Genomic DNA, 27,099 nt, shown 5'->3' with positions numbered 1-27,099 from the left:
TTTGGAAATAACACAGACTTACATATCAACTACAGTAATATCCAAGAGATCCCTATTGCCCAAGGCTATCTTCTAGGAACATCCAATTTGACATCTCATTTCTTTTTAACCAATTACCTTGCCAAATTTAAAATCATTCAAATAAAAAAAAAATCTACATACAGGTTGAGCTTCTTTAATTCAAAAATTCAAAATCCACAATGCTCTAAAATCTGAAACTTTTTGAGTGCCAAAATGATACTCAAAGGATGCTCACTGGAGCATTTCAGATGTTTGCATTAGGAATACTCAACTGGAAAGTATGTAATGCAAATATTCCGAAATCCAAAAAAAAAAAATGTGATATCTGAAACACTTCTGGTCTCAAGCATTTCAGATAAGTGATACACAACTTGTATTCCCTATCAAAAGTTCAAAGATTCTAATGAAGAGACATTATATATATCACACAGACCAGTAATGTCAGCTTCTCCCTGGAATGAAAATGAATATAATTTCGGCCATGCTCAGTGGCTCAGGCCAGTAATCCCAGTACTTTGGGAGGCCAAGGTGGGCAGATCACCTGAGGTTAGGAGTTCAAGACCAGCCTGGCCAACATGGTGAAACCCCATCTCTACTAAAAATACAAAAAATAGCCAGGTATGGTGGTGTGTGCCTGTAATCACAGCTACTAGGGAGGCAGAGGCAGGAGAATCGCTTGAATCCAGGAGGAGGAGGTTGCAGTGAACCGAGATCACACCACTGCACTCCAGCCTGGGCGACAGAGCAAGACTCTGTCTCAAAAGAAAAAAAAAGAAAATGAATATAATTTCAAGGAAAAAAGCTTACCTGTCACTTGGTGGACTGTTTTCTTCCTCTTGCAAATATTTTTGGGTATTTCGCCTTCGTACCTTCGGGACAACATCCTTTCTTACAAAATGCCTATCTTGTGGTTTTGAATCTTCCTGAGACACGATATCTTCGATGTCATCCAGTGGTGTATCACAGGATGCAGAAGGCATATTCTCTACCACATAAAAGTTATAAATAAAATCAACTTATGAAAATCTGCTTAGCGTAGCATCATTTATGAAATATTCTCACCAAATTTGAATCTAATCAAGCCTTTGGATCTTACTTCAAATTTATAGAAAATACAAGAGATAAAGAAACACAAGGATGAAGTACTATCTTGGGTATATTGAAAAAAGAAACACAACGAAACAATCAGACAAAACCCTAATGACAATGGGACATTCCAAGGTTCAACAGGAACTATTTCTTCAACAAATCAAGGTCAAGTAGGAAAAAGTAGGAGAGGAACTGTTTCAGATAACGGGAAGCGTAAAAGCCTAACAACTAAATGCAGTTCATGTTCTTGATTGTTTCTTCTTTGTCCGTCAAGCTATAAGAAATTTTGGGAATAACTAGGGAAATCAGAATATAAGCTGGATATTAGACAATATGAAGAAGTTATTATAAATCATTCAATATAAAGTATTGTCCTTATATTCAAAAATTTTATTTTTTAGAGATGCATATTGAATATTTAAAAGTGAAATGTCATTATGTCTATAATTTACTTTAAAAGGACCTCAGAAAAAATAGACTGGCTAGCCACAGTGGCTTATGCCTGTAATCCCAGCACTTTGGGTGGCTTATGCCTATAATCCCAGCACTTTGGGGAGGTGGGCGCATAACTTGAGGTCAGGCGTTTGACACCAGCCTGGCCAACATGGTGAAACCCCATCTCTTTTAAAAGTACAAAATTAGCCAGGCATGGTGGTGTACACCTGCAGTTTCAGCTACTTGGGAGGCTGAGGAAGGAGAATCGCTGGAACCCAGGAGGCAGAGATTGCAGTGAGTCGAGAGTGCACCACTGCACTCCAGCCTGGGCAACAGAGCAAAACTCCATCTCAAAAAAGAAGAAAAAATAGATTAAGACATACTGAAAAGCATTTACAACTCTTAAAACTAGAAACTAGATAGGTTCATGTTTATTATCCTATACGACTTTTCTAAATATTCAAAATTTTTATAATTAAAAGAAGAAAATGTGGACACAGCTTGCAAGAAGATAAGCACATTTTTCCCTGCCCCGCCAGCAAAATACAAATAAAACTCTGGACACTATATATAAAACAAGCATAAGGCAGACTGGCTACGAACCTCAGGACCCAAGGAATATGATGATGAGTTCCTTGGGTTTTCTTCTGCCTCCTACAGCTCAGACATGGAACTAAAGATCCCAGCAATCAGAAATGGCAAGAGATGCCAACAATAAAATCCCCCAATAAAAGCCTGCTTTCTCGTTAAAGAACTATACAAAGGGCAGCCTAGGAAGACAGAAAAGTTTTAGATAATAATCATTCTACTCCAGCCAAACACAAACACACACACACACACACATACACACGCAAAACTGTAATCCCACCCCCAGGCACGCTACAAAGGCCAAGTGGGGAGAGTTTTGACTTCTACCTACAATCAAGCACCCCAACACACTCCACTAGTGTAGAATCAGAGAAGGCCCTGGAGAGATCCTGGACATTCAAACCAACCAACCGACCAGTAATGAAGTTTTGCAGTGTCAGTGGAGACCAAACTGATACACAAGTTTAAAATAATCCCTATCAAAATCCCAGCAAGATTTTTTTGTAGGTATAGATAAGACTGTCCTAAATTTTATATGGAAATGTACAGAAACTAATATATTTAAAACAATTTTGAGAAGAGTAAAGTAAGAAGAACTGGTCTACCCAATTTTAAGACTTATTAGATAGCTATAATTGAGACTGTGGTATTGGTAGAGGGATAGAAATATAGATCAATGGAACATAACAGAAAACCCAGAAACAGACCTACACAAATATTCCACAAAAGCAATTAAATGGAGGAAAGATTGCTTTTTAAACAATTCGTGCTGGAGCAAGTGGACATTTATAGGCAAAAAATGAACCTTGACCTAAGTCTTGCACCTTATACAAAAATTAATTCAAAATGGATCATAGACTTAAATGTAAAACATAGGCTGGGCGCAGTGGCTCACACCTATAATCCCAGCACTTTGGCAGGCCGAGGCGGGTGGATCACTTGAGGTCAGGAGTTCAAGAACAGCCTGGCCAACATGGTCACACCGTGTCTCTACTAAAAATACAAAAAATTAGCTGAGTGTGTTGGTGCACGCCTGTAATCCCAGCTACTTGGGAGGCTGAGGCAGGAGAATTGCTTGAACCCACAAGGCAGAGGTTGCAGTAAGCCGAGATTGTACCACTGCACTCCAGCCTGGGTGACACAGTGAGACTCTGTCTCCAAAAAAAAAAAAAAAAAAAATGTAAAACATAATATTATAAAACTTTTAGAAAAAAATCACAGGAGAAAATCTTCTGGACTTAGGGATAGGTAAAAAGTTACCAGATGTGACACCAAAAGCACAATCCATAAAAAGAAAAAGTAATAAATTGAATGTCATTAAAATTTAAAACTTTTGCTTTAAGAAAGACCCTATTAAGAGGCTGAAAAGTCAAACAGTCAAACTACAGAGTGGAAGAAAATATTTGCAAACCACATATCTGACAAAGAACTAGTGTCAAAACACAACCGTAAAAAGAAAATGACAAAAGACATTTCAAGAGAATATACAGAGGGCAAATAAGCACACAAATGGAAACTAAAACCACAATGAGGTATCAGTATACACCTTTCGGAATGGATAAAACAGACAACAGTGAAACCACCAAACACTGGCAAGGATGCAAAGAAACTGCATCATTCATACAGTCCTGGAGGGAATGACAAATGGTATAGCCACTCCAGTAAACAGTTTGGTGTTTTCTTAAACAAATCATATGACTATGATGCAACCCAGCAATTGTACTCCTGGGCAATTATCCAAGAGAAATAAACACTTGTATTCAGACAAAGACCTGTACATGAATGTTTACAGCAGCTTTCTTTGTAATAGCCCAAATCTGGAAACCACCTGGATGCCATTCAAAAGGTGAATGGTTAAACAAAGTGTGGTACATCCATACCATGGAATACTATTGAGCTATAAAAAGAAATGTACTAATGACATATGCATCAACCTGGATGACTCTCCAGAGAATTATGCTGAATGAAGAAAGTCAATCCCAAAAGGTTACATTCTGTATGATCACTTTTATATAACATGCTTGAAATGAGAAAATTATGGAAATGGAGAACAGAATAGTAGTTGCCAGGGATTAAAGAACAGGGCGAGAGGAGAATGGGTATGACTATAAAAGAGCAACATGAGGAATCCTTGTGATGATGGAAATGTTTTCTATCCTGACTGTATCAATGTCAATATCCTGGTTGTGATACTGTATTGTATTGTAGTTTTGCAAGATGTTACCAACGGGAGACCTGGGTAAAGTGTACAAGGATCTCTGCATAAGTTTTACAACTGCAGGTAAAGCGGTAATTATGTTAGAATAAAATAATTAAGAAAAAAATGGGGGGGGGAATACACTCGTATATACTTACTGATAGTACTACTAGTAATACTATATCCAGACACAAGGCAAGTCCTTTATAGGGTCATCTCATCAACCATTCACAACGACTCTTACTAGGTAGATAGTATTACTATCCTCACTTTAAAGATGAACAAACTGAAACACAGATAAATTAACTTGCCCAAAGAAGCCAAACAAGGATACCATGACAGATGAGTCCAAGCCCATGCACTGTGTGGTACTCTACTACCTACTTAGTATGTGTATATTGAATGACCACTGTTCCTCATCTGAGTTGCATTGTTAAGGATCTTACATTCTTTCAGTTGTCCTCAAAGCTTTCTGATGAATTTTCCTTCTCCTCATTTGCTGGATTCCCATCCTTCCATTCACATCATTCAATTAACAGGGTGGCAGCCAGCCAGGCTCCTTTCCTCTGTAATGTATTCATTACAGCTATGACAAATTATGCACTGGGTATCCGAAAAATCTGTGTTCAAATCTCAGCTAGCTTTATATTGTCAGTAAGAACCAAAGATTAGAAATAAACCAAACATCAATCCATCAAGGATTGGCTGGATTATAGTTAACATACATACCACGTGGTCATGGTAAGACTGTCAATCGCCGGAAACGGTGGCTCACGCCTGTAATCCCAACACTTTGGGAGGCCAAGGTGGACAGATCACCTGAGGTTGGGAGTTCACGATCAGCCTGACCAACATAGAGAAACCCTGTCTCTACTAAAAATACAAAATTAGCCGGGCGTGGTGGCGCATGCCTGTAATCCCAGCTACTCAGGAGGCTGAGACAGGAGAATTGAACCCGGGAGGCAGAGGTTTTGGTTAGCCGAGATCGCGCCATTGCACTCCAGCCTGGGCAACAAGAGCGAAACTCAGTCTCAAAAAAAAAAAAAAAAAAAGACTGTCAATCACAGACTTCCCTTTCCCTAGACACTGGAATGGAGAACAAGACCCAAGCTTGCCAGGGTAACTCATCCTCCTGGCCACAATGACCAGTTCAGGGTCAGTCATGAGAAGCCTAGCCAGTAAGAATCACTGTGAGGATTCTACGCTAGTGTTAACAGAAGATAGCTTCTCTTGTCACTGAAGTGGCTAAGTTGGGAGGATGTCAACTTGGGGATACCAGAGCCCTCTTGTCTGCTACAGGGAGGAAGCCTACTTAAGGAATGAAGCCTAATAAGATCTAGAAAGATAAAGAACCATACTGACACTATTTGAGCATCTGAATCCAACAAATGCCTGAAGCCAAATGCAGCCCTGCTCTGCCCAGTCATGCGAGCCTGTGGCTTAAATCAGTTTGAGGTGGGTATTCTGTTCTTGCAAAAAAGAGCCCTGGCCAACTCAGCCATCCAGGTAGGGTGAAATGAACCAGGTTAGTCTTTCCCAAATTGGTTCTAATTATTTACTACCTATCTGGAAAAAAAAAAAAATGGTTCTGTGGTCAAATAAATTTAGAAAATTCTGCTTCCTTACCCATTCACAGTGTGCATTATTAAAGACTGAAGAACTGCAGTAAGAAATTGCACTACTTTCCAGGATGCCACACTCTCCTAGCTCCAGCCTCCTCTGTTCATCTCTCCAACTTCTCACCATTAGAATGCCCCCATGGCTCTGTTACAGGAACTCTTCTCTAGTTTCAGGCACTCCCTAGGTGACCTCATCCAGTCCCATGGCCTTGAAATATCAACTACGTATATGCTTATATAACCAGCCCCATTCTTCCCCCGAGCTTCAGACTCAGACGTTCAACTGCCTATTCCACACCACTGCTTGAATGTCTAATAATTCCTTCAAACTTAAAAAGTTAAAACAGGGCTGGGCACGGTGGCTCACGCCTGTAATCCCAACACTTTGGGAGGCTGAGGCGGATGGATCACCTGAGGTCAGGAGTTGGAGGTCAGCCTGGCCAACATGGTGACACCTTGTCTCTACTAAAAATACAAAAATTAGCCAGGCATGGTGGTGGGCACCTGCAATCCCACCTACTCGGGAGACTGAAACAGGAGAATCGCTTGAACCCAGGAGGCAGACGCTGCAGTGAGCTGAGATCGCACCACTGCACTCCAGCCTGGGCGACAAAGGGCGAAGCCCCATCTCAAAAAAAAAAAAAGTCAAAGTGAAAACAGAATTCCTGATCTTCTCCCTACCTTACCAGATCCTCTTACAACTTGTCCCATTTCATTTAATGGCAATCCCGGCTGGGCGCAGTGGCTCATGTTTGTAATCCCAGCACTTTGGGAGGCCGAGGTGGGTGAATTACGAGGTCAGGAGTTCAAGACCAGCCTGTCCAACATGGTGAAACCCCATCTCTACCAAAATACAAAAAATTAGCCAGGAATAGTGGCGAGCGCCTGTAATCCCAGCTACTTGGGAGGCTGAGGCAGAAGAATTGCCTGAGCCCAGGAGGCAGAGGTTGCAGTGAGCCAAGATCTCACCACTGTACTCCAGCTTGGCCAACAGAGTGAGACTCTGTCTCAAAAAAAAAAAAAAAAAAAAAAAGACAATCCCAATCTTCTACTGCTCAGGCCAAAAATCCTGCACTCCCCTCTTTCTGTCACCCTAAATCCAATCAATCAACAATATCCTGTTGGCTGTACCTTCAAAACATATTCAGAATCTATTTGTGACCATACCCACTGTTACACTCTTGGTCCAAACCAACATCACCTCTTGTCTGGATTATTACAATCCCTAATATCCTTGCTTCTATCCTTAAACTCTACAAGAACATTTTCAGCACAGAAGTCAGGGATCCCTTTAAAACCTAAGTTCATCTCAAGCTTCTCAATCAAACCCTTCCAGTGGTATTCCATAGCAGAGTAAAAAGCCAAAATCACTACAAAGATCTGCAATGACATATATAATCAGCCTCCTGCTGCATCTCTGGCCCCACTTCCTACCACGCTCCCCTCAGTCATGCAGGCTTTGTTATTTCGTACCCACTAGATATGCATTCATTTCACAGTCTTATTCTTGCCTGGAATGCTCTTACTTAAGACACCTGAATGGCTCACTCACTCAAGCCCTTAAGGACTTTGCTCAAGTGTAACAAGAGAGGACTTTCCAACCAACACCCCCACCTCACCACACACCCTCTTCCTATGCCCCTTTCCTGCCTTTTTTTAAACTGTAGCACTTAATCATCTGCTTCCAATGTTTTAATAATTTTTTAACTGTTTATCTTACTAGAATACATACTTCGTGAGGGTAAAGGTTTTCGTGTGAGGTGTTCACTGTTTTATCCCAGGTGCCTAGAACTATGTCTAGCACATTGCAGGTTCTCAATAAATACTTTTACTGCAGACTACACAGTCGGGCAATATATGGATATAGATATTCTGAGTATGCCAAATTAGTTTCTGACTCGGAAGCCTTCATAATTGCTATTCCTCTGCCAGAATATCAGCCCCCAGATAAGTATGTCTTCCCACCCACTTCTTCACTCAAACAACATCTCCTCGGAGAGGCCTTTCCTACTACCTTATCTAAAATAACCACGCTGCCCAAGCATGCCCACACTTTCACTGCTTCTAACCCTGCTTTTGTTTCATGTTTCTTCATTGTGCTTACCTACCTGACACCACATATATAATTGTATCTTCCTCATTACAATGTAAGCTTCTTAAGCACAAAGGCATCATCTCTTTTCAGTACTGTCTCTACAACACCTCTAACAATGCCTAACACATAGCAGGCACACAATAGTTACTGACTAAATGAATGAACGCAATGCTTAAGTTGAATTTAGCTAGTCTTTCTATGACACAGCAGGAAATTCTACACTGGGTGGGAAGCTGAAGTAAATGCCCAACCCCTAGGATTTCTTCTATCACCACTATTCTGTGAAATAATTAAATGAGAGAGGCTAGGACCAGGTAGTGCCTTTGGATTGCGGAAGAACTACTGACAGATCATGAATAATTAAATAACATTAATTAAAAGCCATATTTTTTAATTACACAATTTTGCCATCCCATATACAAGTGTGTGGATCCACTGAAGAGAAATAGAAAGGAAAAAGAGGAATGAAAGGAATCCACTGCAATAGACATCCCATATCATTAGAGTTAGAGTAGCAGAAGTTGCTAAGCTTCTTATCTTACAGAACTGGAGTCCACTGAAGCAAAAGGATTTGTACACTGATAGAGCTAGAAATCAGAACCTAGGCATCCTCTCAATACCATGCTCTTCCCACTATGGCTTTGCCTCACTGGCAAAGTACAAACTATGCAAGAATCTAATGTGACACTAATAAGTAACCACATTCCAGAAAACAATGCGCATAGGAAAAACAGGCAGTTCACTTAAGAAATACAAATACACAAAAAAGAAAAAAAAAAGAGGAAAGAATGCTCAACCACACTAACAACAAGTATTGAAACAATAAGTTATTTTTCAGCTGCCTCACTGATACAAAGCTGACAAAAACTCTTAGCTGAAAGCACAGAAAAACTGGTACACCCCTTCTGGAGGGCAACCTGACAATTATACCAAACATACGTATATCCTTCGAGCCAGCAATTTCATTTGGAGATATTCACTCAAAAAAGATAAATATAACGCTGCATATCAGCATTATGTAGCATAAACCTGGCTGTATATCATAAGTACCTAGATAATCTCACTCATCACTATTAATAAGCTAAAGGTTTTACTTTGAACAAACTGATAGAGGGAATTGTTTAGCCTTCAGAAATTTTTAATTAAATCATATGGAAATGAAAGTTTGAGAATAAAAGGAAAGCAGCATAATAGCTAAATGGAGCAAAAGGATCATTAAAAATTTTTCTCAAAGGTAGAGGAAATCAAATTTGATAAAGGGAATAAAAATAGAGTCATTGAAAAGGAAAATACTGAAAATGATAGGAAGAAGGAGGATGCAATATCCTAGAGCAGTGGTTACTTACATAGGTGAGTTATTAGGGAGGCTTTTTTTTTTTTTTTTGTAATTATGAGACAGAGTTTCACTCTTGCTGCCCAGGCTGGAGTGCAATGGCACGATCTCGGCTCACTGCAACCTGTGCCTCCTGGGTTCAAGCAATTCTCCTGCCTCAGCCTCCCAAGTAGCTGGGATTACAGGCACCTGCCACCATGCCCAGCTAATTTTGTATTTTTAATAGAGACGGGGTTTCACCATGTTGGTCAGGCTGGTCTTGAACTCCCAACCTCAGGTGATCCACCTGCCTTGGCCTCCCAAAGTGCTGGGATTACAGGCGTGAGCCACTGCACCCAGCAGGAAGCTTTTTATCATAGCAAATCTCCAGGTTCCATTCTGAATTAGAATCTCCAAGAGTAGAACTGAAGTATGTGAACACAGAAACTGTCCAGGTAATTCCACTATAGATCCCTAATTAAGAACCACGATTCCACGGTAATGGTTCTCATCTTCAACACTCATTCTATTCACCTGAAGAGCTTTTGAAAATTCCCAACTAAGCTTGCAGTGAGCCGAGATCACGCCACTGCACTCCAGCCTGGGCGACAGAGCGAGACTCTGTCTCAAAACAAAAACAAAAACAAAAGAAAAAAAAAGAAAATTCCCAACTAAGCCCCAAGGTAGCTGAATGAATCTCTGAGAATGGAGCCTGGGCATCAATATCTTTTAAAAACTTTCCAGTCATTCTCATGTGTACAGCCACAGCTGCAAAGCAATGTCCAGTGGTTTTCAAAGTGTAGTTTCCACATCAGCTGGAGTAGCATCATGGGGAACTTGTTAGAAATGAACATTTTTTCTTTTTCAATTTTTTTGTAAAAACAAGGTCTTGCTTTGTTGTCCAGGCTGGTCTCAAACTCCTCCCATCTTGGCCCCTAAAGTATGGGATTACAGGCATGAGCCACCATGCCCAGCCAGAAATGAAAATTCTTGAACTCCGCTCCAGACATACTAAATCAGATATTTTGAGTAAAACCTAGCAATATTTAACAGGCCCTCTAGGTGATTTTGATCTGAATTAAAGTTTGATAATCACAGTCCCAGAATTATTCTTTCATAAAAACCACCTAGAATGTATGTCAAATATACATAACCTAGACAATTCAACGGGGAAATCATAGTTTTTTTTTCAACAAATGACGCTGGGATAACTGGATAGCAACATGTAAAAAAATAAAGTTGGAGCCCTATTTCACATCATATACAAAAATTAACCGAAAATGGATCATAGACCTAAATTTAGGAGCTAACATTATGAAACTCTTAGAAAAAAACATAAGCACAAATCTTTATGATGTTAGAGTAGGCCCTTCTTTCTTAGCTAAGAAACGAAAAGCACAAGCAACAAAAGGAAAAACAGATTAGATGAAGAAGATACAGAAATGGGCCAGGTGCAGAGGCTCATGCCTATAATCCCAACACTGGGAAGCCAAGGTGGCAGGATCACTTCAGGCCAGGAGTACAAGGCCAGAGCCTAGGCAACACGGACCCTATCGCTACAAAAAAACAAAAAAAGTAAAATTTAGCCGGGCATGGTGGCATGCACCTGTAGTCCCAGCTACTTGGGAGGCTGAAGTGGGATCACTTGAGACCAGGTGGTCAAGGCTGCAGTGAGCCGTAATCGAGCCACTGCACTCTGGCCTGGGTGGCACAGGGAAGCCGTGTCTCAAAAACACACACATACAAATGGCTGATAAGCACATGAAAAGATGTCAACATCATGAGCCATCAGGGAAATGGAAATCCAAACCACAATAATACACCACTTCATACCCATTAGGATGGGTAGAATCAAAAAGACAAATAACTGTTGACAGGCATGTGGATTACATCACCCAGAGGGGAAGAAAAAGAGAACAGAGGTAGGAGAAGGTACAAGACCACGACTTGAGAGACTCCAAATTTAACTGCCAGATAAAGGAAAATCAGCTTATAATGGATTCCAAGAAGCAGCCACCAGACAAGGAAAAAAATCCATGGGCCATGGAAGGCAAATGAAAAGGGCATCTCAAAAAAGTGGACATGGTCAATGCTGGTGAAAGAAAATGAAAGGTTAAGTAAAATTAATGAAAATATCTCTTCGATTTAATGCTATGTAAAGCACAATGTTTCCATAACATGATAGTGGCAAATAGCTAAAACATTAGGCTACCTCTCTGCATTTTCTAACATGCAGAAATACGCACAGCACTCAAACATAAAAGGTTTAAGATAAATCAGTACCTTAATTATCTGCAATTAGTCTAAAGTCCTCTTGAAAGATGAGTCTGGAAAATAAAAATTGATTAGGAAAAGCAAGCACCCAAAAAGTTCACAAAACCACTGTAAGGATTCTTTACTTAAAAGGAATCAGACTCCATAAAAGACTGCTTTATACAGCAGGATTAATGATGCTCCATACTACTTGTAACTTCTTACTGATTACAACAGGTGTGCTGACATCTGCCGTGACTGTGATCCAGTGTCTGGCTTTAGTAATAAATGTTGTATTCAGCACCGCAACACGTCTGCAATAGTGCGAGTAACCAACCACTACTAAACAGGATTAAGTCAATAAGGTAGGTAGACATCCAGATCACGTTCCATCCGAAAGATAACTGTCGTCCCGAGATTCAGAAAAAGGTTTTATGAGCAAATAAGAACGAAAAGTGAAAAAGCAAGACACCTGCTTTTCTCAATAACTTCTGCTTAAATTCTTAACATACTGATCTGGGAAAGCTATGTAACTGCGAAAGCCTTGTCACATCTACAAATTCACTAAGGTATAAAGTGGGAGAACAAATGAAGTTAAACCTGACAATAAGGAACGAGGAGCCTAAAATACTCCTAACTGGAGAGCGGCACCTGAGGCCGACGACCCTATCCTCGCTGCTGGAAGCCCCATCTGCCTCCCAATTCCCCCATCCCAGCTGGCAAATCCCCTTTTAACTGCGAAACAAATTTGCAAACAGCCCAAGAAAAACTGAAACTGGAGAAACAAGGCTTGGCCATAAAAGGAGCTGTGGCCACACTCTGCCCCACATGGACCCATCGGCCACCCTTACCCAGAAGTCTGGAAGTAAAAACCAGTCCAAAGTGAGAAAATCAACCCGCCACTCTCCGGAAGCTGCACAGACTTTAGATGGAGAGCGCCATGACACATACGTCCCGCCACGTTTATTTACGCATGCTCAGCGACGGTGGCCCGAAGAGATCAAATTACATCATTGCTGAAAGCGCTAGTTCTGGTTTAACTTAGTTTAGGAATGACTACGCTTCAAGTTCCTTTGATTCCAAGAACTAAAATAACAACCCTGAGTCCTCGGGTTCCTAGAAATGCTTAATAGCCAACTTCTCCTAAGCTTTTATGTGTTAGACACTGTGCTAAGTACTTTGCATAAATATTATTTCACTATTTATTTATTATTATTATTATTATTCCCAGTTTACAAAAGAGGACACTGAAAGTTTAAGGACTTAATCTAAGTTACTCTACTAGTCGTGCTGCGCTCTGGGCTGGATCCGATGCTGTCTGACTCCCAAAGAACTTGCTCTTTTCACTGCATTTTACTAGCCTCCTCAATCACTTGTGAAAAGAGGTCTCTTCTTTAATATTTAAAAAACAGGAAGGAAAGGATAAAGGTCAGTTGGTAGGTTTCACTTAATATACATCATTGAGCACCACACAAGTGTTTTTGTTTTTTGTTTTGGAAAACTTAGATGGCAGTTTAGCAGACACCTATGGAAAGAAAATACTTTTATGGAGTACGGATTCTCACCCGCTTTCTCTACATATGTTATCTCACTTTACTATTCGTTACCCAAGACACTGTATTTGACCATGTGTTTACCAGAAGAATATCTTTACTTGAAAAAGTAAAGGTAATAGGAGGCAATAGGCCATGAAGAAGGGTCAGAAATCGTGAGTTTTATGCCTGACTTAGGGTTTCATAGTGATTTGGGGCAATTACTTTGTTTTGCAAATGCCTTTCCTAGTACAATTTCATCTAATTAAAATGCCATCCATCTACTCAAGAGGCTGATGTGGGAGGATCACTTGAGCTCAGAAGTTTGAAAACAACCTGGGCAACACAGTGAGACCCAGTCTCTAAAATAGATTAAAAAAAAAAAAAACCCTTTTCTCTGTTTATCCATATCCATAAAATAATCTAAACTGTGCCCTGGGGTCCACTGTTGTCTTTACCCACCTAAATTAAAATTGTGTATTTATGTTGCCCTACTTTTTTTCTTTTTTTTTTTTTTAGATAGGGTCTTCTTCTGTCACCCAGGCTGGATTACAGTGTTACCATCACAGCTCACTGCAACCTCTCCCTCCTAGCCTCAAGAGATTCTCATGCCTTAGCCTCCCAAGTAGCTGGGACTACAGGTGCACACCACCATACCCATCTAATTCCATCTCTTTCACTAGACCAAAAGTAGGCCCTGGGTTATCTTCTTGGTTGTAATCGCACTACCTAGCACATAACCTTGTGCCTATGTTTATAGCTTCTCAATAAACATATGTTGAATGAATGAATGAATGAATGAATGACTCCACCCCTTTTCCCCCAAGATCTAGTTGAGTTCAGTAAAGGAAATTTTACTGAGTACATACCCCATGACCGCAAGCACTGTGATAGATGCTAGAGCTAAAAAGAAAGAAAAAAAGTACTGCCTATTGCAATTGCAGGCTATTTTGAGAAAATTCATTTCAGTAGAGAATAGCAATCACTATGAAAGATGAATGCACAGGAACACAAAGGTGAAGTAAGGGAAATGGATGAAGGCATTCCAAGCTGGAGAGTCAGCCAGAGCAAAAGCAAGGAGGCCTGAAATGATGAATTATTCTACAGTGTAAAAGCGGAGAGAGTGAAGCTGGTGATGGGAGAAGTCTGCCAGAGAAAGGGAAGCACAGGGACTAGATCAAGGTGAACCTCGTGTACTCAAAGGCATTAGACTTAATCCTGGATGTATGTAGTAGGCAACATGAATGTGTTTGAGCAGATTATTCCCTCAGGACAATGGGTTTGAGGACGATATTTCAGACATGAAGAAATAGTAAAAGCCTAAATTGAGTTGTTGGCTGGGAGGAATGGGAAGGAAGGACAGATTTAAACAAATTGAGGAGGTAACAGCAGCAAGACTTGGTGATTGATAGGTACGAAAAAAGAGGAAGAAAGGATGTTTTCAAGTTTTGGCTACAACAACTAACTAACAGGTGAAACCTCTCTCTTTAAGCACCTTTAGTCTAAATCCTTTGAAGTCAGTAACCCCACCTCTAGGAATTTACCTTACAGAAATATACATAATGACCTATGTTCCAGAGTATTTTTTTAAGCATTGCTTACAATGACCTATGTTCCAGAGTATTTTTTTAAGCATTGCTTATAATAGCAAAAGACTGCAAACCCTCTCCGGCTCCTCCTCAATAGAGTATTGGTTAAATATATTTATAGTATCTGTACAACCTTTGAAAAACAACCAGGTAAGGCCGGGTGCAGTGGATCACGCCTGTAATCCTAGCACTTTGGGAAGCCGAGGCGGGTGGATCGCCTGAGGCCAAGAGTTCAAGACCAGACTGACCAACATGGTGAAACCCTGTCTCTACTAAAAATACAAAATTAGCTGGCTGTGGTGGCGCATGCCTGTAATCCCAGCTACTCAGGAGGCTGAGGCAGGAGAATCTCTTGAACCCAGGAGGTGGAGGTTGCAGTAAGCCAAGATTACACCATTGCACTCCAGCCTGGACAACAAGAGCGAAACTCCGTCTCAAAAAGATTAAAAAAAAAAAGGCCAGGCACGATGGCTTATGGCTGTAATCCCAGCACTTTGGGAGGCTAAGGTGGGCGGATCACGAGGTCAGGAGATCAAGACCATACTGGCTAACACGGTAAAACGCTGTCTCTACTAAAAATACAAAAAATTAGCCAGGCATGGTGGCATGAGCCTGTAGTCCCAACTACTCGGGAGGCTGAGGCAGGAGAATCTGGAAGGAGAACCTGGAAGGCGGAGGTTGCAGTGAGCTGAGATCGCGCCACTGCACTCCAGCCTGGGCAACACAGTGAGACTCCGTCTCAAAGAAAAAAAAATCATGCTTTGTTTCTTAAATTAGAGTTAAGCTTCATAAATATACACCATCCTATTTTGTTCCTGTTTTTTCAGCCAACAATATAACACTAAATGCTTTATAAATATTTGGTAGTAAGTAAACAAACCAATTGGTGTATACCAAGAACACTAAAAATGCAAGTAAATCTATCAAATAATAGTAAAGCTAAGATTTTTTCAAGCACTTATAAATGTATGCCAATAACCACCCATAAGTAACCCTATAAATGAGGAGTGCTGTTATTATCTTGTTATCTCTTTTAACAGAGAAGAAACCTAAAGCTTAGGCAGTCTGACTTCAGTTGTTTTAACAACTCTATATGAATACTTCAGAAGAAAGCAACAATAGTGCAAAATTTCAAATAGAGAAAAAACATTGGAGAGAAAAAACAAAAGAGTGATCAAGGAAAAGTGGAATAAAATCTGTTTGCCTGGACCGGGCACAGTGGCTGATGCCCGTAATCCCATCACTTTAGGGGGCCGAGACAGGTGGAGCACGAGGTCACAAATTCAAGACCAGCCTGGCCAAGATGGTGAAACCCCGTCTCTACTAAAAATACAAAAATTAGCCGGGCGTGGTGGCAGGCACCTGTAGTCCCAGGTACTCGGGAGGCTGAAGCAGGAGAATCGCTTGAACCTGGGGGGTGGAGGTTGCAGTAAGCCGAGATCGCACCACTGCACTCCAGCCTGGGTGACACAGTGAGACTCCATCTCAAAAAAAAAAAAAAAATCTGTTTGCCTTAAATATTTTATGTTGGCCTTCACAGTAAAAATTGAAGAGAAAATATGGACAAGAAAGAAGTTACACAATTCTTACCCTCTCAGTGACTAATCAATAAAGAATAAAATATGAAAATTATAAAAATCTGGGGCCAGGCATGGTGGCTCATGCCTGTAATCCTTGCACTTTGGGAGGCAGAGGCAGTTGTTTCACTTGAGCCCAAGAGTTTGAGACCAGCCTGGGCAACATGACCAGACCCTGTCACTACAAAACAAACAAAAAAGTAGCTGGATATGGTGGTTCCAGCTACTTGGGAGGCTGAGGTGGGAGAATCACTTGAGCTCAGAAGGTCAAGGTTGCAGTGAGTTGAAATCACACGCTGCACTCCAGTACAGGCAGCAGAATGAGACCCTCTCTCAAAAATAAATAAATAAAATTAAAATTAAGAATTGGGAACTGCTTTTTAAGATTATGTTTTTGGAGACAGGGTCTGGCTCTGTCACCCAGGCTGGAGAACAGTGGCACCATCAGAGCTCACTGGAAACTTGAACTCCTGGGCTCAAGCAGTCCTCCCACCTCTGCCTCCCAAGTAGCTGGGACTACAGGGGCATGCCACCACGCTCGACTAATTTTAAAACTCTTTTTGTAGCAACAGAGTCTCACTATGTTGCCCAGACTGGTCTCGAACTCCTGGCCTCAAGCAATGCTCCACCTCAGCCTCCCAAAGCGCTGGGATTGCATGCATGAGCCACCAGCCCAGCTGGAACACATGTTTTAGATTTAGTTGATGATCTGAGCAACTAGCCATTATACATACACATCTGTACCAATCAATATCCCTTTTCATGAGAAAATATTCATGTGCTTAGTTCACTCTTGAAAGATGATAAACAATATACATGAAATTTTCTATGTAGAACATTAGGTAACTTTAGTAGAATGAGAGTTAAAACAGATTTTTATATTTATATATATATATAAGCTATATATAAGCAAAGTGAAAAGTATGACTATTAAGTGCTCTTAATTTTTTTTTTTTACAGGTGCATGCCACCGCGCCCAGCCAATTTTTGTAATTTCAGTAGGGACGGGGTTTCGCCATGTTGGCCAGGCTGGTCTCGAACTCCTCACCTCAGGTGATCCGCCTACCTTGGCCTCCCAAAGTGCTGGGATTACAGGCCTGAACCACTGTGCCTGGCCAACTAAACAGTTTTTTAGGAAAGTTTTGCAGGTGTTGGATGAACCCAAGAAGAAAGATGGTAACAGCAGAGGAATAGAGGGGGGCAAAAAGAGAAATACTAGATCTATGAGAAACGAAAAATTTCCCAGATGGATGGGTGCTTCAATGTAGAGAATAAAAGGGAAGAATGCTGATGTTCTTTAATAAACTGATAAAAAGATCATATAGGAACATGATGTGAAATAACCTCCTATTGTCTTTGGACAAATGCTGAATTTTCTCTGTATAATTTAACCACTAGGGGTCAGAGTGCTATACTTCTACTATCAACTTTTTTTTTTTTCTTTGAGATGGAGTCTTGCTCTGTCACCCAGGTTGGAGTGCAGTGGTGTGATCTCGGCTCACTACAACCTCCACCTCCCAGGTTCAAGTGATTCTCCTGCCTCAGCCTCCTGAGTACCTGGGATTACAGGCGCCCACCACCACACCCGCCTATTTTTTTTTTTTTTTAAGTAGAGACGCGGTTTCCCCACATGGGCCAGGGTGATCTCAAATTCCTGACCTCAGGTGATCCGCTTGCCTCGGCCTCCCAAAGTGCTAGGATTACAGGCCTGAGCCACCGCGCCTGGCCCATTTTTGTATTTTTAGTAGAGACAGGGTTTTGCCACGTTGGCCAGGCTGGTCTCCAACTGCTGACCTCAGGTGATCCGCCCGCCTCGGCCTCCCAAAGTGCTGGGATTACAGCCCTGAACCACTGTGCCTGGCCAACTAAACAGTTTTTTAGGAAGATTTTTCAGGTGTTGGATGAACCCAAGAAGAAATATGGCAACAGCAGAGGAAGGGGGGTGGGGAGAGAGAAATACTAGATATATGTGAAAGGAAAAATTGCCCCAAATGGATGGATACTTCAATGTGGAGAATAAAAGGAAAGAAAGCTGATGCTCTTAAATAAGCTGATAAAAAGATCGTATAGGAACATAATGTGAAATAAATCAACCTCCTGTTGTCTTTGGACAAGTCCTGAATTTTTCTCTGCATAATTTAACCACTAGGGGTCAGAGTGCTATACTTCTATTAACTTTTTTTTTTTTTTTTTTTTTTTTTTTCTGAGACAGGGTCTGGCTCTGTCACCCAGGCTGGCATGCAGTAGTGCTGTCACGGCTTACTGCAGCCTCGACCTCCCAGGCTGCAGCGGTCTGCCCACCTCAGCCTGTCAAGTAGCTGGGACTATAGGTGTGCACACCGCCACTCCTAGCTAATTTTTTTAATTTTTGGTAGAGACAAAGTCTTGCTGTTACCCAGGCTGGTCTCAAACTCCTAGCTCAAGTGATCCTCCCGCCTCAGTCTCCCAAAATATTGGGATTACAGGCTTGAACCTCCTCTTTCAGCTTTACTATCATCTATTCTACTCTATCAACTTACACAGATAGGTTTGGTTCAATTCTATAATTAATTTTATCTGTTCACTCTCCCACTCTCAGTACAAGTGTTTTGGGGGTTGTACAAGTGCCCTGTAGCCCAAGCCAGAGAAATGAGAACGTCACAGGGCATGTAACCAACACCAGGCCAGCGTGAATTCGGGGTTGTCGGTCAACTGTGAAATTCTGAGGCAGAAGGTTCCAGGACTACCATGAGGAGAGCACCGGCCTGAGATTGAAGCTTTTTTTTTTTTTTTTTTTTTGAGACAGAGTCACGCTCTGTTGCCCAGGCTGGAGTGCAGTGGCACAATCTCGGCTCACTGCAAGCTCCGTCTCACAGGTTCAAGCAATTCTCCTGCCTCAGCCTCCCGAGTAGCTAGGACTACAGGTATGCATCGCCACGCCTGGCTAATTTTTTGTATTTTTAGTAGAGACGGGGTTTCACCGTATTAGCCAGGATGGTCTCGATCTCCTGACCTCATGATCCGCCCGCCTCGGACTCCCAAAATGCTGGGGTTACAGGTGTGAGCCACCACGCCCGGCCTACCAAAGCTCTTTCAGAAGAAAGCAGAGTTGAGAGATGAAGGGAGAAATCAATAAGTTCCAAGGACAATTGTAAGGCCCCTAGACCCAGCACGCCTGGAGCTAGCTTTCTTTTTGTGCTATTCAGTTATGTTAACAAGTAAATCCTTCTCTTCTTTTCTTAAACTAATTTGAGTGGATTTCTATGACTTGCAACCAGAAGAGTGTTGGCTAAACTTCTTGCTGTTACATATTCTCTTAATGATTAAAAAAATAAGAATTCGCATCTGTTGTCTAACTCCCTGATTGCTTATAATTATCTGTGGATAGAAGACGTGATGTTTTCTCTGTCCTTCAGTAATATATGACTCATACATTGCAAACTTATTGAGTTACATAATAATGTATTTATTGAGTATATACAGTATACCAAGTACTGTTCTAAATGCTCAAGAAATAAAACAGACAATATCATTCCCCTTTTAAGAATTTATATGCGGCCGAGCACGGTGGCTCACGCCTGTAATCCCAACACTTTGGGAGGCTGAGGTGGGTGGATCACGAGGTCAGGAATTCAAGACCAGCCTGGCCAACATGGTGAAACCCCGTCTCTACTAAAAATACAAAAATTAGCCAGGCGTGGTGGTACATGCCTGTAATCCCAGCTACTCAGGAGGCTGAGGCAGAGAATTGCTTGAACCCAGGAGGCAGAGGTTGCAGTGAGCGGAGATCATGCCATTGCACTCCAGCCTGGGCATCAGAGCGAGACTGTCTCAAAAAAAAAGAAAGAAAGAAAGAAAAAAGTTTATATACTAATAGGTAGAGATAGACAAAACACAAGAAATATCATATGAAGATTGTATTGTGCATTGAAAGGTGATAAAGATGGCCACAAAATTACAGCAGATTAAGAAAAACCAGAATCAGGGCTTGCAGTTTTTAAAGATGGTGGTCAGAGTAGGCTTATTGAGAAAAAGACCTTTAAGTAACGGCTCAAAAAATGTGACGGGGTCAGCCAAAGAATGTATGGGGGAAGAGCATTTAAGGAAAAGGGGCCACCTAGTGGAAAAGCCTTCAGGTAGGAGCATACTTGACCTGTTTGAAAAACAGCAGGGTACATGACCAGCCTGGGCAACACAGCAAGACCCCACCTCTACAAACAATTTAAAAATTACCTGGGCATGGTGGTATGTGCCTGTATTCCCAGCTACTCAGGAGGCTGAGGCAGAAGGATCCCTTGAGCCCGGCCGGGGAAGTCAAGGCTGCAGTGAGCTATGATCGCACCACTGCACTCCAGCCTGGGTGACAGAGCAAGACTATGTCTCTAAAAATGTAGATCAGAGTGGTTTGAATTAAGTGAGTGAGTGAGTAGTAAAAGAGGAGATCAAAACTAGATCACGTAGAAAGTGAAGGAAACATGTAGGGCCTCATAGGCTATAGTCAGAACTTTGACTTTTACTCTGAATAAAATGAGAACCATTAGAGCATCAGGAGAAGAGAAGTAGATCAAGGAGGCTGATTAGAAAGCTGTTGCAATAATCCAGGCAAGCACTGACAATGTCCTGGACTGGGAGGCAGCAAGAGAGGTGATGAGAAGTGGTTTGATACTGGACATATGGAAAGACAAAGCCCATAAAATGTCGTGTAGATTGGAATTGAGGTAGGAGGGCAAAAAAGACATAAAAGATGACTTTAAATGTTCTGGCCTGGACAAGAAGAATGAAATTGCCATCCATGGAGATGGAAAAGATTGCAGATGGAGCAGGTTTGGGAGTAGAAATGGAGGCGATCAGGAGTTCAGTGTTTTTAAGTTTTAAATTTTCTTTAACCTTTCATTTTGAAATAATTTCAGATTTTAAGTGGCAAAAGTATTCCAATTAATTCATGTATAGCCTTCACCCACCTTCCCCAGGTGCTAATTTTTTTTTTATTATTATACTTTAAGTTCTAGGGTACATGTACACAATGTGCAGGTTTGTTATATATGTATACATGTGCCGTGTTGGTGTGCTGCACCCATCGAATCATCATTTACATTAGGTATTTCTCCTAATGCTATCCCTCCCCCTCCCCCCACCCCACAACAGGCCCCAGTGTGTGATGTTCCCCACCCCATGTCCAAGTGTTCTCATTGTTCAGTTCCCACCTGTGAGTGAGAACATGTGGTGTTTGGTTTTCTGTCCTTGCGATAGTTTGCTCAGAATGATGGTTTGCAGCTTCATCCATGTCCCCACAAAAGATATGAACTCATCCTTTTTTATGGCTACATAGTATTCCATGGTTTATATGTGCCACATTTTCTTAATCCAGCCTATCATTGATGGACATTTGGGTTGGTTCCAAGTCTTTGCTATTGTGAATAGTGCCACAGTAAACATACGTGTGCATGTGTCTTTATAGTAGCATGATTTATAATCCTTTGGGTGTACACCTAGTAATGGGATCGCTGGGTCAAATGGTATTTCTAGTTTTAGATCCTTGAGGAATCACCGCACTGTCTTCCACAATGGTTGAACTAGTTTACACTCCCACCAACAGTGTAAGTGTTCCTGTTTGTCCACATCCTCTCCAGCACCCAGGTGCTAACACTTTATAGAACCAAATTACGATTATCAACACCAAGAAATTAACATTGACATGATACTACTTGGGCTTCGTCTTTCATGCTCTCTGTTAGCTACATCTCTCCCTGGAATTTTTCCAATTATTTTCTTACAAGTGATAAATCTGTAGAAGAAATTCAGGGACTTGCAATTCCACTAACAGCAACTCCCTTTGAGAGTGAGTGGTGAGGCTGGGCACAGTGACTCATGCCTGTAATCCCAGTACTTTGGGAGGCCAAGGCAGGCGGATCACCTGAAGTGGGGAGTTGAAGACCAGCCTGGCCAACACGGTGAAACCCCGTCTCTATTAAAAATACAAAAATGAGCTGGGCGTGGCAGCCGGCACCTGTAAGCCCAGCTACTCAGGAGGCTGAGGCAGGAGAATCGCTTGAACCCGGGCGGCAGAGGTTGCCATGAGCCAAGATTGTGCCACTGCACTCCAGCCTGGGCAATAGACAGAGTGAGACTCCATCTCAAAAAAAAAAAAAAAAAAAAAAACAGAGAGAGAGAGTGAGTGGTGAGAATACCAAAGGCCAAGGAGGGTTTTGCTAGTGAGAAATTGTCTAAGAACAGAACAGAACTCCTGCAGCAGTCAGTTTCATGAGAATTTATTCCCTGAACCTACAGAAAAGGCAGATTTAAATTGTAACAGCTGGGAGGGGAGGAAGTAGAAGGAAGTATTCCATTTGGTCTGTTTGCTTATTCTAAATTTCTCGAAGGCCTCCTTGGGGGTTGTTGTCTATTCAACAGGAAAGTAAAAGCAGAGATCAAAAGTCAAAGCAAGCCAGAACAGAATAAAGGAAGCAAGGCTTTTTGTCTTATCCTTTGTTGTGTTCTTATATTTGCCCTCTATAATTTCTCAATGATGATTGGTAGGGAGACAGAAAAAAATGTTTAGTTTAGTAAAAAGGCACTCAGTGAATTGTTACAGCATTTCTTTTCAAAGCATGTATTTAATTATGTTAGGTATAAATATGGGCAGAATTCATATCCAAAATGAATTTGCTTGGAGCAAAACGACTCCCTGAAGTCGATTTGTTTTCATATAATTATGATGTATTATTAGATAAATGACATATGGAAGTATATTTAATTGATTGCTGATTATCTTAGCTAATGGAGGGAAACAATGGTGTGGTTAATCCAAAATAATCTAAAGTCATTTTGATTTGATTTTGAAAAAAAATTGCTTTACATTTAGCAACAAATTGGGAATTTTTAACATTCTAAGATTTTTTTATATCTTCAAATAAAGCAATGAAAACATACTGAGTAAAAATATATTCAGCTCATAGCCTGGCCCTGCACATATTAAACTGGCAATAAATACACGGTAATTAATAGCCAGAGAGTTTCATAGCTTCCTTATCTATCTTCTAGCAACTGTGCCAGTCATTTTTCCTCATTCAGGAGACCCTCTTCTTACCTATGCTAATGGGCACAGGCTATCTCAGCCTCTGCTAGTGGGCATGTGACTAAGTCTAGCTGAATCAGAGCCTGGTACTCCTCTGGCTACAGTTATAGATTTCATGAGTACCTGTAACCTTGTACATTTACTCATGGACAGGATATTGTATCTTCCCTGGCAATAGTTTCATGGAAGAGTACATGGTAACAGCTGTGAGTCTCCAGCTATCATTTTATAAAATATGGTCATGCCTTTCTGGGCCTAGTTGATCTATCTAGAGTAGATCTCCACCAAATCAAGCCAATCATAGCTCTTTCCCCATGAATTAGAAACTAAGGCTAAGAGATTCCAGTATCACCTTTGACATCACTTTAACAGGAGTTGCAAGTCAGGAAGCTTCCACGTTACTGTGTGAGAACAGAAAGTTATTCTAGAGAGGGAGAAAAAGAGAAGAAAGAAGCAGTCAGACAGAGAGAAATAGAGACGAAAACTGAAGACAGAAGTACTGATTCTGATCCTTTAAAGGCCAGCCTACATTCTTAATCCTTGGTTCCCTAAGGGTACAAATTTGAATTTTCATATTAATTTTTTTGAAGCTAGCTCCTGTTGGATTCTCATTGTCAATCAAGAGTCTTTACTAATTCTGCATTCCCTAGAGATAGTAGCAGGGAAGGCGATGAACGTATTAATCCAGGGGTGGGAATTTGTAGGGCAGATAGAGTAGAAAGAGAGGAGGGGAAGGCAACTGAAGGTATGGGTGGGAACACAGTTGAAGCGGCTAGAAATGAAGGTCAAGTTGGATTGAGAAGAAAGAAAATCAGCCAGGCATGGTGACTCACTCATGCCTGTAATCCCAGCACTTTGGGAGGCTGAGGCTCAAGTGATTTACTTGAACCCAGGAGTTAAAGACAAGCCTGGGCAACACAGGGGACCCTGACTCTATAAAAAAAAATTAAAAAATTAAATTAGCCGGGTGTGGTGGCACACACCTGTAATTCCAGCTACTTGGGAGGCTGAGGCAGGAGGATCACTTGAGCCTGGGACATTGAGGTTAGCGTGAGCCATGATTGCACCACTGCACTCCAGCTTGGGTGACATAGAGCAAGACCCTGTCTCAAAAAAAAAGAAAGAGAACCCAGAATGGGATAAACCCAACTAGAAGAAAGGACAGCGCTGAGGCTGGAGAAGGTTAGGTGAATCTGCTGCCTTGTGAGTCAGAATGACGGGAAGGAAAGGAGGCTGTGTTCTGAGAGTAAGTTGTCAAAAGTAAAGGAGCCCTGAATTATAACAAGGTCGAGGATGTGGCTGGGAGAGTGGCCTGTTGAAAGAAAGTAATAATTGGAATACAGGTTAGGGAACTCTCAGGCTAAGAAGTGGAATGTATAAGTTACCTAGGAAAGTGGTAGAAGTTAGGCAGAGAAGAATGTGAACCAGATGTCAAAACCTCAGTGGTTATGTGTTTGTTAGAAATGTAAGCTATTGATACAATCAAAATTATATTGGAGATTTTAATTCTTCAGTGTCAATAATGAGAATCTGAGTGGATAAAGTATTGTGTAAAAGGTCCTGACATGTTCAAATATAGACTTAATTGATATTCAGAATAAATTAAATAAGGTAGATTTATATTGTATTTATAATGCATACAAAATTGCTCTGTAAAGCAGTATAGAGATTATGGAATACAGTATGGAGGTTCCTCGGAAAACTAAATATAGAACTACCATATAATCCAGCAATCCCACTGCTGGGTATATATCCAAAAGAAAGGAAATCAGTATATCAAATAGACATTTGTTGGCACTCCCATGTTTACTGCACCACTCTTCGCAATATGTAAGGTATGAAATCAATCTAAGTGTCGATCAGAAGATGGATAAAGAAAATGTGGTCCATATATAAAATGGAATATTATTTAGCCATTAAAAAAAAGAATGAAATCCTGTTATTTGCAGCAACATAGATGGAACTAGTAGTCACCATGGTAAGTGAAATAAGCTCAGCACAGAAAGACAAATGTTCTCACTCATATATGAGAGCTAAAAAAGTAGATCTTTTGGAGGTAGAGAGTAGCATGATTGTTACCAGAGGCTGGGAAGGGGAGGAGGTTGCAGGGGATGACGAGAAGCCGGTTAATGGGTAGCACAAAAATACAGTTAGGGCTAGGCGCAGTGGCTTACGCCTGCAAACCCAACATTTTGGGAGGCCGAGGCAGGTGGATCATTTGAGATCAGGAGTTTGAGACCAGCCTGGCCAGCATGGTGAGACCCCTGTCTCTACTAAAAATACTAAAATTAGCTGGCTGGATGGTAGTGGTGTACACCTATAATCCCAGCTACTTGGGAGGCTGAGGCAGGAGAATCGCCTGAGCTTGGGAGGCAGAGGTTGCAGTGACCCGAGATTGTGCCACTGCACTCCAGCCTGGGTGAAAGAGTGAGACCCTGTCTCAAAAAATAAAAAATACAGTTAGATAGAAGGAATAAGTTACATTATTCAATAGTACAGTTGGAAGATTATAGTTAAAAATAATTCATTGTATATTTCAAAATAGCTAGAAGAAAAAAATATGATGTTTCCAACATGAAGAAAAGATAAATGTTTATGGTGGTATATATCCCAATTACCCTGCTTATCATTATACATTGTAAACAGGTATCAAAATATCACATGTACCCCAAAAATCTGTACAACTATTATATATCAATTTTAAATTTAGATTTTAAATTTAAATTACTCAGTTGTGATTAAAAACAGAAATTAATTTTAAAAATAAAATAAAAACTAATTACTTACATGAAAAGTTCATTCTTCTAAAAAATAGACTTATCTGGCTGGGGGCGGTGGCTCACGCCTGTAATCCCAGCACTTTGGGATGCCGAGGTGGGCAGATCACCTAAGGTCAGGAGTTCGTGACCAGCCTGACCAATATGGTAAAACCCCGTCTCTACTAAAAATACAAAAAATTAGCCAGGTGTGGTGGCAGGTGCCTGTAGTCCCAGCTACTAGGGAGACTGAGGCAGGAGAATCGCTTGAACCCGGGAGGCAGAGGTTGCAGTGATCTGAGATAGCGCCACTGCACTCCAGCCTCAGCAACAGAGTGAGACTCTGTCTCAAAAAAAAAAAAAAGTACTTAACGCCACTGAAATGTACAGTTAAAAATAGTTAAAATGGTAAAATTCAAGTTGTGCATATCTTACCAAAATAAAAAAGATTTAAAATTTAAATATTAATATAAAGTTAAATGAGCTTAGTTTAATCCTTGAACAACTAATATTGTTACAACAATGTAATAGAGAAATTATAAATTATCAAATGCTATTTAGTTGCATACAATGTATCTATTTTTGAATAAATAATAGATTTACATGGTACAAAACAATGCATCGGGAAGAGTAAATCTCCCCTTGATCTACCCAGTTCCCAGAGACAACCCTGTTACCTACCAGAGCTAATATATATATTTACTCCAATTACTATATGTAACACTGTATGCACAATCTTGCAACTTGCTACCAATAGAGTGAATTTCTTTTTTCTTTTTTTTTTCTGAGACAGCATCTCACTCTGTCACCCAGGCTGGAGTGCAGTGGTACAAACATGGCTCACTGCAGCCTCGACCTCCTGGGCTCAAGTCTCCTTCTGCCCCAGTCTCCCTAGTAGCTAGGGCTACAGCTGTGACTCATCATGCCTGGCCAGAGAGTGATTTTTTTTGGATAATTGATTGATTGATTGAGACGGAGTCTC

At 41.0% G+C, this 27,099-nt stretch overlaps 1 protein-coding gene across 2 annotated transcripts in view; it reads right to left on the bottom strand.

Annotated features, from left to right (window-relative positions):
- The window catches only part of CDKAL1 (CDKAL1 threonylcarbamoyladenosine tRNA methylthiotransferase), a 695,935-nt gene extending 683,324 nt beyond the window's left edge, over window positions 1–12,611 (bottom strand). The window contains exons 1-3 of one of the 2 annotated variants that reach the window (XM_019030135.2): window positions 12,461–12,611; window positions 11,640–11,683; window positions 829–1,006 (exon numbers count right to left, since the gene is read on the bottom strand). In XM_019030135.2, coding sequence (XP_018885680.1) covers window positions 829–1,001 — 173 coding nt within the window. In that variant the 5' untranslated portion in view covers window positions 1,002–1,006; window positions 11,640–11,683; window positions 12,461–12,611. The remainder of the gene's footprint in view (window positions 1–828; window positions 1,007–11,639; window positions 11,684–12,460) is intronic. The other variant, XM_055391283.2, reaches the window with a different exon arrangement.
- Window positions 12,612–27,099: the final 14,488 nt, after the last annotated feature.

This window comes from Gorilla gorilla, chromosome 5 (genome assembly GCF_029281585.2).
Source record: "Gorilla gorilla gorilla isolate KB3781 chromosome 5, NHGRI_mGorGor1-v2.1_pri, whole genome shotgun sequence".
NCBI classification, from domain to species: Eukaryota; Metazoa; Chordata; class Mammalia; order Primates; family Hominidae; genus Gorilla; species Gorilla gorilla.
This window is presented reverse-complemented; position numbering and strand designations above follow the sequence as displayed.